This window comes from Podarcis tiliguerta (genome assembly GCF_965153285.1).
Source record: "Podarcis tiliguerta genome assembly, chromosome: 9".
Taxonomy (NCBI): domain Eukaryota; kingdom Metazoa; phylum Chordata; class Lepidosauria; order Squamata; family Lacertidae; genus Podarcis; species Podarcis tiliguerta.
In genome coordinates, this window is record NC_139542.1 from 28,826,736 (window position 1) to 28,839,931 (window position 13,196).

A 13,196-nucleotide genomic window follows, 5' to 3' on the forward strand; every position below is an offset into this window, starting at 1 on the left:
AGGATTCAACTCAATAGTTCCCTAAAAGATTCCTATTTGCGCATCTTAAAAAATGTGCAGATCCCTAGCACTAACTTCTTTTTTAAAAAACAACAGCCACACATTTTTTTTATATATAAAATGTTGCTGTTTCAAAGCGTCTCGGGGAAAGGGACCCTTATTGTATCGCTCTTACCATTGGCGCCTATGTGCTTCCACCATTCCTGCCCCGCATATGGAGGAGACCAAGGCTCACGATCGGGTTCGGAAGTGGGAGGTTGCGCGGGGCGCCGCTTGGCCGCCTTGCAAGCACAGCTCCTCTTTGGGCGGCGCCGGCCTTCCTCGGGAGAGAAGCATCTCCGGCTCCGTTGCGCCGCCTCCCGCGTGCTCCCCTCCTGCCCGGTGCCATGTCCTCCTCCTCCAGGAGGAAAAGCAAGGGGCGGCCTCCCCACCCGGACGCCGCTTCCCCGCTTGCTCTGCGGCAGGCGGCTCACGAGGCTCCCGGCAGGCTGAGCTTGGCTGCTGCAGAGTTCCTGAGCAAAGGTAAGGCTGGCAGCCCGGAGCTAAGCGACTCAGCTGGAACCGCTTTTCCTCACAGGCGTCGGAGTCCCGCGTGTGGAGCTTGTTTAAAACAACTACGATTAGCGAAGCGAGCATGGTTTGCTTGCATCCTCGATGCCCCTCCCTGCTCCTGTTCACAGCCACCCTGGGAAAGTGGGACTGGCCCACGATCACGCCCTGAGCTCCATGCAAATGAATCATGGGCACCCACCCACCCCGTCTAAGTTCAATGCTTTCTCAGCTATGCCACACTTTCCTTCTGTCTTGCAGTGTGGTCCTCGATCCTCCTTTTCTTTAATGGGGAAGCAGAACTTCCATCATTTAAGTTGAGTGTGTTGTAAATTCCTATGCCGCTCTATAGTTCCCAAAGAACAACTCCAAAGAGCAACTTGAGTTTTGTGTTGCCTCCGACACGAGTTTATAGGGTAATTGCAAATGTGTCGGTTTAACACGCAGGCGTCTTTCTTCATTGGTATCTTGAAAACACCCCCTCCCCCCCTTTGGTGTGTGTGAGATGTGTGTGCAGGAAAAATCCACATTCCTACTCATTATGACCTGTAAAATCTCAATTCTGTAAAGTGGTTCACAGGAGACAAGTGAGGGAGAAGCAGGTTGCTTATTTATTTTCCCAGATTGATGTCCTTTCCTCCAAGAATCTCAAGGCTATACTGCATGTGTTCATACAAACACAGCCAAGGTCTATTTAAAACAAGCATCTGTAGCAAAATCTTACCATAGAAATATTTAGGATGTTGTCCTAGAGTTTTTCTGGTTGCTTGCTTTAGATATTGATTCTTTGCATAAATAAACATTTTTGCACTTTCATATTCTGTTATGGGTGATTGTGAGGGCCAATAGTGTAAACAACTTTTGATACAAAATTAGACACAATAATTTCTGTGACAACGCAGTCTGTTACTCGTAGTAATGTTTTTCTTTGGGGGTGAGTGGGAACAGATTTTACATTGCTAAATTGTTACTTGAGCAAATGATAAATCATAGCACACATTGTTTCTAATTTAATTTTAGCAGACGACAAAGTCCCCAAAAGTTACAGAAGATCTCTTGTGCAGCTGGCCCTCAACAACATGAAACTGGCAAATATATGCATAGGCCGACCAGTGTTGCTCACCAGTAAAAATGGAAAACAAGAGGTGATGATTCTTTTCATGTTGAATTGTTGGGGTGTGGTGGTGACGGTGGAAGAATGATTATGCTAAATCAGTGGGAAGCAATTCAAACATGCGTTGAGCCCTTCCATGGGATTTCCTGGGAGAAGGCTTGGCTGATTTCAAAGCTTTACGTTGAGAAATAAATTTCTGAGATTGGGGTGTGATGCTTTTAAGCAGGTGATCAGTCCCTCAGAACTTATGAAGTTCTCTAGGTGTGGGCAACTTTTGGCCCTCCAGATGTTGTTGAACTTCATTTCCATGGGCTGAGTTAAGTGAGCTTCGAAGTCAGCTTGATTTTATTGTTTTAGCTTTCGTAAACCACTTTGAGGGTTGTTGTTGTTTACAATCAGTGTATAAATTTAAACAAACAAACATACAAACCTTGCTGCATCATTCTGCACCAGCTGCAGCTTCCAGAACAATCCCAAAGAAAACACCACAAAGAGCAGATTACAGTAATCCACTCACTGCTGTTATTCATTTATTTCATATAATCTATACATTGCTATATTATTTAAAGAAACCCTCAAAGCAGTTTACAAAAAGATAAGGCAATACAATAAAATAAAAATGTTTGTAGCCCTACTTTCAAATCTATAGAAGCTAAAATACTAAAACGGATTAAAATGACCTCAACTTTCTGGGTAGGCTAGTCTAAAGAAGAATGTTTTTAGAAGGCACTGAAAAGGGTAAATTGAAGGCACCTGCTTGATCTCAATAGGCAGGGAGTTCCAAGGTTGCCACACTAAACGACCGAATTATCACAGACATGGATCAGGCATTATGTGGCTCGTGTAGTAGTGCCAGTTCTATCAATTGACACGGAATTTGTTGTAAAACAAATAGGAGCCTATTGCAAATTACCAGAGATTTGTCAATAGATCCTGCCCTCTCCTGTACTAGAGGCAATAAAGGCTATGCTATTATCTCCAGGACTATGATTTCCTGGAGCTTGTGGAAAGTGATGGTACAGAGAGGAGAAGGAAGGAAGGGAAGAGATGATGGAACTCAAGTCTTTGAAGCAATTTCTTGAAAGTGTTGTGGCCATTCTGGTGAACTGCAGTTTCCCATTGCATCCAGAATGGAATCACATGGCCCTTGCCCCTCCTACCCACAAGTAAGGGAAGCAGCAGAGTGCTGTTTTTGCATCTTCACAGTTTCTGGTCCAAGAAAGCCCACATGAAACCAAAGAGAGAGAGAGACCTGGAATATATACCAAATGCTCCTTGTCTTTTCCCAACTTGCCTTTTCACGGGTGAGACCACTGGTCCATGTAGCTAAGGATGGTCTACTTTGATTAGCAGGTGCTCTCCAGGGTTTCAGATGGGACATTCCCAGTCCCATATGGAGATACTGGGGATTGAACCTGGGACATTTTGTGAGCTATGTTCCTTGCCCCTGTTTGTCCTTCCCTGGTGCTCACTGCCCCTCCTGCCCCCCGCCAAAACCTGAGGATTGAGAGGAGCAGTTTAAGATTTGTTAACTGCTGGTTCTGTGTGTTATATTTTGGATAGGTTTGTACTGCATGGCCTGTTGCCGGCTTTCCTGGTGGAAAAATTGGCTTAAGTGGAATTACACAAAAAAACCTGAAAGTGGGACTTGGTGAAACAGTCATCGTCGAGCCTGTGACTGGTGCCGTTATGCAGGCAGAGGACGTACATTTGAAGCTGAGGTATGTTGAAAATATAGGCATTTTCTCCAGTCTTCCAATGGCCAAGACAGAACACCCCCCCCACCCCTATGGTTTCTCTGGCTTTTGAGAGCTGCCTGGGGGGCGCATCAGAGGGAAGGAGTGGGGGAACCCCATGACTCTAGTGGAAGTCCTCTTATGAGTGTCTGCGAGTTGGATCCAGCCCATTGTCTATTTTAAACTATGGTTGAATGTAGGGTGTGAACTGGTCCAAGAGGTACCGTATTTTTTGCCCTATAGGACGCACTTTTTCCCCTCCAAAAATGAAGGGGAAATGTGTGTGCGTTCTATGGGGCGAATGCAGGCTTTCGCTGAAGCCTGGAGAGGGAGGGGGGGTCGGTGCGCACCGACCCCTCTCGCTCTCCAGGCTTCAGGAACCTATCCGCTAGCCGTGGGAGACCCAGCTCTCCCAGGGCTAGCGGAGACCTTGCTGGCACCCAGAAGCTTGGGGCGCGCTGAGCTCCGCACGCCCCAAGCTTCGGGATTAGCGCAGCGCTTTGCTAGCTGTGGGAAAGCCGCACGAAAAATACGGTATTTCCCGAAGGTAGATTTGTAGAGTTGGCCGTATTGATTTAATATGCCTGACACGTATAGGGTGCAAGCTGACTTTGTTAATGGGAGACACAAGGGAGTTACAGGAGTTGGAATGCAGTATTTTGATGTCACCGCTGCAACCTTTTATCCCTCTCATGGTGTTACTGCATTTCTGAGAGCACCAAATCTTATCACACAGTCAGAACGCAAGAAGTTGAACCCATCCTATATTATATGTTTGGAACCAGCATTTCCCATGTTCTGCAAAAGAGAGATCAATATAACTACCTTTTTTTAATATAACGGAAACAGAAAATTTACTTAGGCTGCAGGCCTCTGCTCACTGATCTGGGAGCAAGTCACAGTAAAGTCAGTGAGACTTTCTTTTGAGTAGACGTGTTTGATTGTACGGTTAATTTCTTATGCTAGGCTACACGTGGTTGTTCTTGAATTACACTTGCTTTAGCAATAACTTTCTATTCATTGGTTATTATTGATGTGGGTAATATAGTAAGGTAAAGGTAAAGGTGCCCCTGCCCGTACAGGCCACTCGTGTCCGACTCTAGGGTTGCGTGCTCATCTCGCTCTAGAGGCCGTGAGCCGGCGCCATCCGAAGACACTTCCGGGTCATGTGGCCAGCGTGACGAAGCTGCTCTGGCGAGCCAGCACCAGCGCAGCACACGGAAACACCGTTTGCCTTCCCGCTATAAATCGGTACCTATTTATCTACTTGCACTTAAGAGTGCTTTTGAACTGCTAGGTGGGCAGGAGCTGGGACTGAATGATGGGAGCTCACCCTGCCGCAGGGATTCGAACTGCCGACCATACGATTAGCAAGTCCTAGGCGCTGAGGTTTTACCCACAGCGCCACCCGCGTCCCGGGTAATATAGTGCCATGTTGTAATTTCCCCACGCTTTTCCAGGAGCGAAGATGCTTGCCTTAATGTGGACGAGTTGACTGCCAGTCTCCTAAGAAATCTAGGTATGGGTTTTAATCTATTTGTTCTTGGTTCTTCTAATCACCTTTTCTTTCTTTCTTTCTTTCTTTCTTTCTTGCTTGCTTGCTTGCTTGCTTGCTTTCTTGCTTTCTTGCTTTCTTTCTCTTTGGAATGCTAAATGATACATTCTGTGCTAAAGTTTATAATTGTAAAAACTGACAGAAAATACTGCATTTCCTTTCTTCTCCCATATTGTCACCCAGCATGTACAAAGTTCTGTAGGTAACGATTGAGTTTTTAAATAGTCAATACATGACTCTGGTTTAATGGTAATAGAAAGAATGGGAGAATTCAGAGGATTTGAAACTTCACACTTCAGCCACACCATTGCCTATATTTCAAATTCCTTTATTTTTATATTCCTCCACCTTCCTTTATTTTTCCATTTCCCAACTTTTTTAAAAAAAGCTTTTATTTATTGAGAATAAGAAAAATAGCAAGGGAATATACAATTAAAAAACAATATTATCACTATTCCATCTGATAGCCACATGCATAATACTGTAAGAAGGCAAAACTAATATAAAAATACAGAAATAAATTACACATATTGCACCAAAGGTAAGACATTGTGTTTGATCTAGACTACCTATGGAAGGAACTCTGTCCACTATACACCCTTGGTGCAGGCGGGCAGCTTTTACCAATTTCCTCATGTGGCACCTGAAAAGCTGTTCTGAAAGGCCAGGAATCTTTTAGAACAGAGTGGAAGGCAGTGGTGGTGGGAAGGTGGAATTAGGGAAAATAATCTTTTCCTCCAGCGGGAGTCTCTCCTGAATTTCTGTCACACAGCTGGAATGAAGCATTTCTTTACACTGTATCTTTTAAACACGAACTGCTGGGGGGGAAATGGTGATGTTTTTAAGATCTCCTGTTTTGTTTCTTATAGATGGAAAGGTGGTTTTACCAGGAAACCTCCTGCAAATCACTTTCTATGGCCGATCTTGCAACCTGATGGTTACAAAGGTGAAAGGAACAGACGGGGTTCTGCGGGAAATGGAGGGCAGTCCCGTTTCGAAGCTAGAACAGAAATTGTCACTTGATACCAGTGATTTTGACTTATCTGTGCAACTTGACAAACTGCTCATTGAAGACAGTCAAGAAGGAACATCTACCAGCACTCCATGCAAGCAGGTGGATCACAGTTTGTCAGTTAATGCTTCCATAGATCACATGGTGTGTGAGGAAGAGATTTCTGGTTCAACACAGTTATTTGGTGACCATGTTGCAGCCTCCACTCCTGTACCTGAAACTACGAAGTTAAAAGGGGGCGAGGCCTGCATTCCTGCGGAAGGGTTACTTCAGACTAGTCAAACAGGAGCATCATTGAGCTCTGAGCCATTTTACTTCATATCTTCAAGGACTAGGATAAGTTTCGTTGAATCTCGAGCTAAAGAAACAGAAGAATGTAATCTGGAACCGAAGGTTACTTACAATTCCATAGGTGGACTCGATCACCAGCTAAAAACCATAAGAGAAATGATTGAACTTCCCCTGAAGCAGCCTGGCCTGTTTAGAAGTTATGGTAGGATAGATGTGAATTAGATGTCTTGTTAACAACTTGCTATTAAATATTTGCATATCTTTCCCCTGCAAAGAGCAGCGTTCTTTCTGCCCTGATGATAGATCTTTTGCTGCTGCCTATAACTGATTTTACTCGCTGTTCTGTTATACCTTTTCAGGCATGTAAGGTAATGGAATAATCAGTTCAGGGTTTTGCAGAGTGGCTTAAGAATATGGTGTGTGTGTGGATGGCAATGCTTTTTGTTGTAATAATTAATGTGTTTTAGCATCTTTATTATTTTGTAAGATCAGGATTGCAGTTCATTTTCTATTACGTTTTTATTGTGTTTCAGTGGGCTTCAGTAATCAACACTATCTTTAAACTATACTTAGTAACTTAAAAAAAAAAAATCTGTATCGTACAGCATTGTAAGCTAACATTGATATGTAGGCTGTAAGTAATACAGTTGTGCCCAGCACCGGAAGTAAATAAAACTTACTTCTGAGTAGGCAGACCACACTGTCAATATCAGTAGAAGAATTAAATACGTGCCTGGCCAATTGAAAATCCACGAGACTCTAGTATGAACTTTGGCTGGATTCTGTTGGAAGCTTGTACGGCTTCAAACCATTTGCAATGCAATCCTGTGTCCCTGTTCTCTTGGAAGCCTGTCTCATTGAGTTCAATGGGTATCACTGTCAAGTAAGTGTGCATAGGATTGTAGCTGTGTTGTAGCAATTTTATTCCTGTTTAAGTCTCACTGTTTGCCATAGCACTTGCTCCCTAGCAGCTGGGATAGCTCAGAGCAGGAGACTCATAATCTCAGGGTTATGGGTTCAAGTCCCACATTGGGCAAAATATTCCTGCCTTGCAGGGGGTTGGACTAGATGACCCTCATGGTCCCTTCCAACTCTACAAGTTTTATGATTCTATGAACTGTCTTTTCGACTTCAGTCCTAGCACCCTCACCTTGCTTTTAGAAGTACTGTGTTGCCAATACAATGGACCCTCCGGATACAAATTAAATTCGTTCCAGAGGTCCGACCGCAATCCGAAAAGTCCATAGGCAGAGGCACCGCTCCTGCGCATGTGCACAGTGCGGTTGAGTGCTTCTGCGCATGTGCACGCAGCGAAACCCAGAAGTATACGCTTTCAGGTCTGCTGCGTTCGTAATCCGAAAATTATGTATCCAGAGCGGTACGTAACTAGAGGGTCCACTGTACCAGAAAGAGTGAGATAGCAGATTTGATATCTTAAAGGGTTTTTAAAAGTTGAGGCAGACCTGCTTTTTAATGACATAGTTTTCAAAAGGCTCAAATGTACAGCTGTTGTTTAAAATTGTTCTTAGAAATGTGCCATTGATACACGTACTTGGAAATATTGCAGGTGTGGGAGATCTCATTGCACGAAGTTGCAAGATGCTAGTGTGTTCATATACAGTTAATGGTATTTTTCAGAATCATTTGTATTTGTCACTACAGGAGTAGTTGCATCATTATCATTATTAATTTTAAAATCTCTGCCAGTCCATGAAATGTGATCTCTTCCTCTTCTATCTGACTCGTTAAAGGAATCCCACCTCCACGAGGGGTTCTTCTCTATGGTCCTCCAGGAACAGGGAAGACCCTGATAGCCAGAGCAATTGCAAATGAGGTTGGGGCTCACGTTTCCACCATTAACGGCCCAGAAATAATAAGCAAGTAAGTCTTCCTAATTTATTTATCCTTGCTTTGCTTTTTCCTGCCCTCCAGCTACAGTTGCTATTTTGTACCTGCTTAAAACAAAACAAAGACCCACTTTAGAGTGGCAGTATTTTTTTGGGAAAATAGGTCACTTCTACATCCGTCAAGAGAAGTGAAGGAATGATTGATGATCTGTTTATATGGAACCGTTTATACAGCGTTTAAGTATATGTGCCCATGGGGAGAACTGTGTGAATAAAATGCCCAAGTTTTTGTAAACAGACCAAAATAAGCTGCTAAATGGTTTTTGATTTTGTTGCAGGTTTTACGGTGAAAGTGAAGCCAAGTTGCGACAGATATTTGCCGAAGCCTCCTCACGGTATGTTTGTGCTCTTTTGGGGACTTTCTTTTATTCTAAATGGTTCAGTTTGTTAGCTTCCAGGCCCAGGACATGAGATTCCTGGTTCGAGCCCCAGAGTCTCTGTTACAACCTGTGAATTCTAAGGGGCTTGTAAAATTTTGTCTGGTGGCCAGGGCCGGAGGTGAAAGCAGAACAAAGCAGGTGAATTTTACCTTTGTGCGCTAGGTGAATTTCTACACACTCTCACACTCCCCAGGCAACGAAGAGGCATTATCAGAGTTCAAGAACACATTCCAGCCAGGCAGAAACACTCAAGGAGGGTTCAAAGTAAGGCTGATTAGGGGCATGGCCTAAGGAGAGAGGAAGTGTGGCCAGAAGAAGGACCATATCCCAGGGGCCAGATAGAGTGTCACAGAGGGCCACATTTGCCACACACCCTGGGCCTGACGTTCCCCACTATTGTTGCATAAGACTGTGTACTAGATGAGTTAAAAATACCTGAAGCCGCTGTTTTTATTGGAAAATCAATAAAAATGATTTAAAAATAAATAAATACCTGAAGCCTCTTTGTTCAACGCCTCAGACTATTTTTAGACCAGAATTGAATTTGCAGGTATCGCTGTATTTATGAAGTTTACACAACGATCCTGTACGTTTCTATTTGGAAGTCATCCCATGGGGAAAAATGGGCATTGCATCTGCATAACTGTGTTTAATATTGTGGGTTATGAAAGCTGGTATACCATAGTGGCTAGGAGACTGCGCTACAGTCCAAGAAGTCACCCATCTGAATTTTGCTAGGCTAGGAACTTAATTGGTAGCTTTAGTCAAGCCACTCTTTCTTGGCTTCAGTCCTACCACCTTCAGTCTAAGGATGATAATACTCAGCTTCCAGGGCTGTTATAAGAATACGTGCTTTGAACACTCAAATGTACTATAAAAATGGAATTTAGAGGTATACTGCCTCTGTACTAATAGATGTTGATAGATCCTTCTGATAAAAAGGCTAAGAATTTCAAAGCTGAACAAAAGACTTTTCATCCAATTCATTTGGAACTTATTGGCTTGTTTTTATTACACATATGCTGTTAAATAAAACTTGGCATTTTACAAGCATTTATTAGTTTGGGAAAAAATATAGACTGCTTAATCAAAAGTGTCAAAAGTACTTTAAATTAATTAATTAAATTAAATTAAATGCTATTGGCTGTTAGTTCTTTTGCTTCAAATCATTTTGTCCCATGTGTGGTTTGACTTTAGGCTAGAATTCTGGCCGATTATCAGGTAAGATTTCTGCCCTGTATTTTGATTACTAGGTCTTATCATTAGGTTATAAGAAAAGTTTGAGCCTTTGACATTCGAATAATCTTTATTATTATTATATCTTAATTATTTACCTGTTGCATTTTAGCTTGGACTGTTTGGAGTGGGAGCTGAGAGTTGGTAGTTAAGAGTGCTGAGAGTTCTCCTCAAAGAGCTACAATTCTCAGAATTCCCTGGGAAGAGGGACTGATTGTTAAACCACTCTGGCAGTTGTGGCTCTGGGAAGCAAATTGGGGTTCTCCTAACAACGACTCAAAATGAACTGCAGTTCCCATATTTCTTTTGGGAGAAATTGTATACATGTTTTCCCTTCATACTTCAGGATATTTTGGGCTGTGCCATGAGATAAACTTCGCTTCAGTTCTTTGCCCCATTTGTGGGGAGTTATGAAATGTTACGAAACATTTCCTATGGCTAGAGGTGTGCCATGATTTGGTGTTCTAACTAGCCGATGCAGAATTTCAATAACCCTTTCAGTGCTTTAAAGGGAGTGAGTGGATGCGATCTATCTGGCTGTGTCTTCCTAATGTGCCTGTTTCAAGAGATGTCTTGCTTTCCATTATTTCCTTTTCAGCCGCCCATCCATTATATTTATTGATGAAATCGATGCACTCTGCCCAAAGAGAGAAGGGGCACAGAATGAAGTTGAGAAAAGAATTGTAGCATCCTTATTGACACTGATGGATGGCATTGGATCAGTAAGTAAACTACAATAGAGTTACTGGCTCTGGGGTGGGCATGAAAAAATGGTTGTGTTCATACAACTTACCTTCCTGTGGCATTCTTTGGTGATGAGTTGGTAAATTTACATATCACAAAAATAAGGCCTCTTTTCATTGGGTTAGGGCTCATAAATCTTATTTATGTGTCCTCATGTGTAATTCTTATAAGATAATGATATTCTGTAAATAGTGTGAAAAGCACTGCATAGTTCCAGGATAGCATGCGTAGAATTTCAGCCTTAGCCTGAAAGCTAAGTCTCATGGCTGAGTGGAGATATAAACCTCAATCTCCAATCCCAAAGCACAGTGCTTTTGATTATACTGCATTGTTCTTGAATTACAGTGAACCTGTTTTGTGTTGGTCATTCAGGAAGGCAATGAAGGGCAACTCTTAGTACTTGGGGCCACTAATCGCCCCCATGCTCTGGATTCAGCCCTGCGCAGACCTGGCCGCTTTGATAAGGAGATAGAAATTGGGGTTCCCAACGCTCAGGACCGACTGGACATTTTCAAGAAGCTTCTGAGCAAGGTTCCTCATTCACTGACGGCAACAGAGCTGGTTCAGTTGGCTGACAGCACCCATGGATATGTAGGAGCAGACCTAGCTGCGGTGTGCAAAGAAGCAGGTGAGCTATGAACACTTTTATATCAAATAATTAGCTGAATGAGTGTGTAGTTCTTGTCAGTGAAGACAAATTTTAATAAGCAAGGCTGAAAAGAAGGAACGGTGGTTCATTATTCAGTTTGTTGAGGTCATTTTGATTGTGTTTACTGTACAGTGGTACCTTGGGTTACAGACACTTCAGGTTATAGTCGCTTCAGGTTACAGACTCCGCTAACCCAGAAATAGTACCTCGGGTTAAGAACTTTGCTTCAGGGTGAGAACAGAAATCGCGCGCCGGCGGCAGGGCGGCAGCGGGAGGCCCCATTAGCTAAAGTGGCACCTCAGGTTAAGAACAGTTTCAGGTTAAGAACGGACCTCCAGAACGAATTAAGTTCTTAACCTGAGGTACCACTGTACTGTAATAGTCAGTGAAAAATAATACTATACATTAAATATTACCTTTCCTTTTAAATTTTGTTCAGTTGTGCATTTGCTCATACTTCGTTAATATTGCAAAAAAGACATTTGTTGTCTGGTTTTTGTGGCATGCAAATGTATTTAAATTTAACTGATTGTTTAAACAGCAGATCATCTATCAAAAAAACAACAACAATTGACAACCTTCTTAACATTTGAATTCTGTTTAGGGGACATTTAATTCACGTGACTTTTCTGAACATGGTGTTTTGTGTCCAACAGACTGCTAGTGTAAACCCTCTAATTAAGCAGACTGTGGTACAAATAAAAAAATAGGTGTGGCTATATTTATTTTGGACAATACAGTACTATGCTGATTTGAAGAGTATGTAAGCTTATAGATAACTGAATCAGAAAATTAGGAGTAAGTCGCATAAAGCTCAGTGGAACTGACTTCAGATTGAATGTGCATAAGATTCCACTGCTTATTTTGTGTAAAGTGAACAGTATTTTATTACAAATGGCAATAACTTCAATAATTTCAGTGGCATATTTGCAAAGCTTTGGTATTAAAAAGTGAGCCCTTCTGTTGTGAGCTTTCTTCATCAATTGTTATACTAGGGTGACATCTAGTGGTGGAATAATGCTTTCAACCAATCTAAACACATCCACTAGCTGAAAGAAATTGCTTACAACTCTATGAACAGAATATTTAGATTTAAGAATCTAAAATAATAAATTACCTGAAATAATTGCATGTATAGCTTGCTTCACTGTTTTGTAAACCTAGGCTATTAGTGTATTCTATTATAAAATACGAAGTCTCCTGCCATTTAAAAAAAAATACAGATGGTAAAGTTTCTTAATAGAGCTTGTTGTCGAATGTTTTCTTCAAGAAGGTGTTCTTCCTTCAAAAACCAGTTTAGCCATTGGATAGATTTGTCCAGATTTGTTTTATAAAATATAATTTATGCAGCAAAGCATCATTGTCTGCATAACTAGGCAATGATATATCTCACTATAATGTTTAAAAACAAACAAACATTTTTCCTGTAAATAAAATGAGCTCCCCTCTACACAAAATCCTTCACACCATTTGTACCCATAAGATTGATAAGAGCTGTTATATATACCACTGCAGTGGTTTTGTATCCAGGTATAATTTTTGTTGATGCCTCCCATAGAGGAGGGAGAAAGGTTGTTTTCTGCGGCTCCAGAGAAGCGGACACGGAGCAATGGATCCAAACTACAAGAAAGAAGATTCCACCTAAACATTAGGAAGAACTTCCTGACAGTAAGAGCTGTTCGACAGTGGAATTTGCTGCCAAGGAGTGTGGTGGAGTCTCCTTCTTTGGAGGTCTTTAAGCAGAGGCTTGACAACCATATGTCAGGAGTGCTCTGATGGTGTTTCCTGCTTGGCAGGGGGTTGGACTCGATGGCCCTTGTGGTCTCTTCCAACTCTATGATTCTATGATTCCCTTACTTGGCCTTTCGGGACAGGAATAGCTCACTTTCACTTACTTGCATTTTTTCTGATTTCGTACAGATTTTTTTTCTCTTGAATTCCTGTAAAAGGCAAGACTACAGTAAACCATACCCAAATAAAATCTTTTACTGAACGATAACTTGTGCATTGCAAGGAAACATAC

At 42.1% G+C, this 13,196-nt stretch overlaps 1 protein-coding gene across 2 annotated transcripts in view; it reads left to right on the forward strand.

Moving 5' to 3' along the window:
* The first annotated feature begins 137 nt into the window (after positions 1 to 137).
* AFG2A (AFG2 AAA ATPase homolog A) overlaps positions 138 to 13,196 on the forward strand; it is a 152,587-nt gene continuing 139,528 nt past the window's right edge. Inside the window, exons 1-9 of one of the 2 annotated variants that reach the window (XM_083457241.1) lie at positions 138 to 522; positions 1,573 to 1,694; positions 3,227 to 3,384; positions 4,860 to 4,918; positions 5,824 to 6,459; positions 8,009 to 8,138; positions 8,443 to 8,499; positions 10,379 to 10,502; positions 10,897 to 11,152. In XM_083457241.1, the coding sequence (XP_083313367.1) occupies positions 387 to 522; positions 1,573 to 1,694; positions 3,227 to 3,384; positions 4,860 to 4,918; positions 5,824 to 6,459; positions 8,009 to 8,138; positions 8,443 to 8,499; positions 10,379 to 10,502; positions 10,897 to 11,152 (1,678 nt within the window). In that variant the 5' untranslated portion in view covers positions 138 to 386. Of the gene's footprint in view, positions 523 to 1,569; positions 1,695 to 3,226; positions 3,385 to 4,859; positions 4,919 to 5,823; positions 6,460 to 8,008; positions 8,139 to 8,442; positions 8,500 to 10,378; positions 10,503 to 10,896; positions 11,153 to 13,196 lie in introns of both variants that reach the window. The other variant, XM_083457240.1, reaches the window with a different exon arrangement.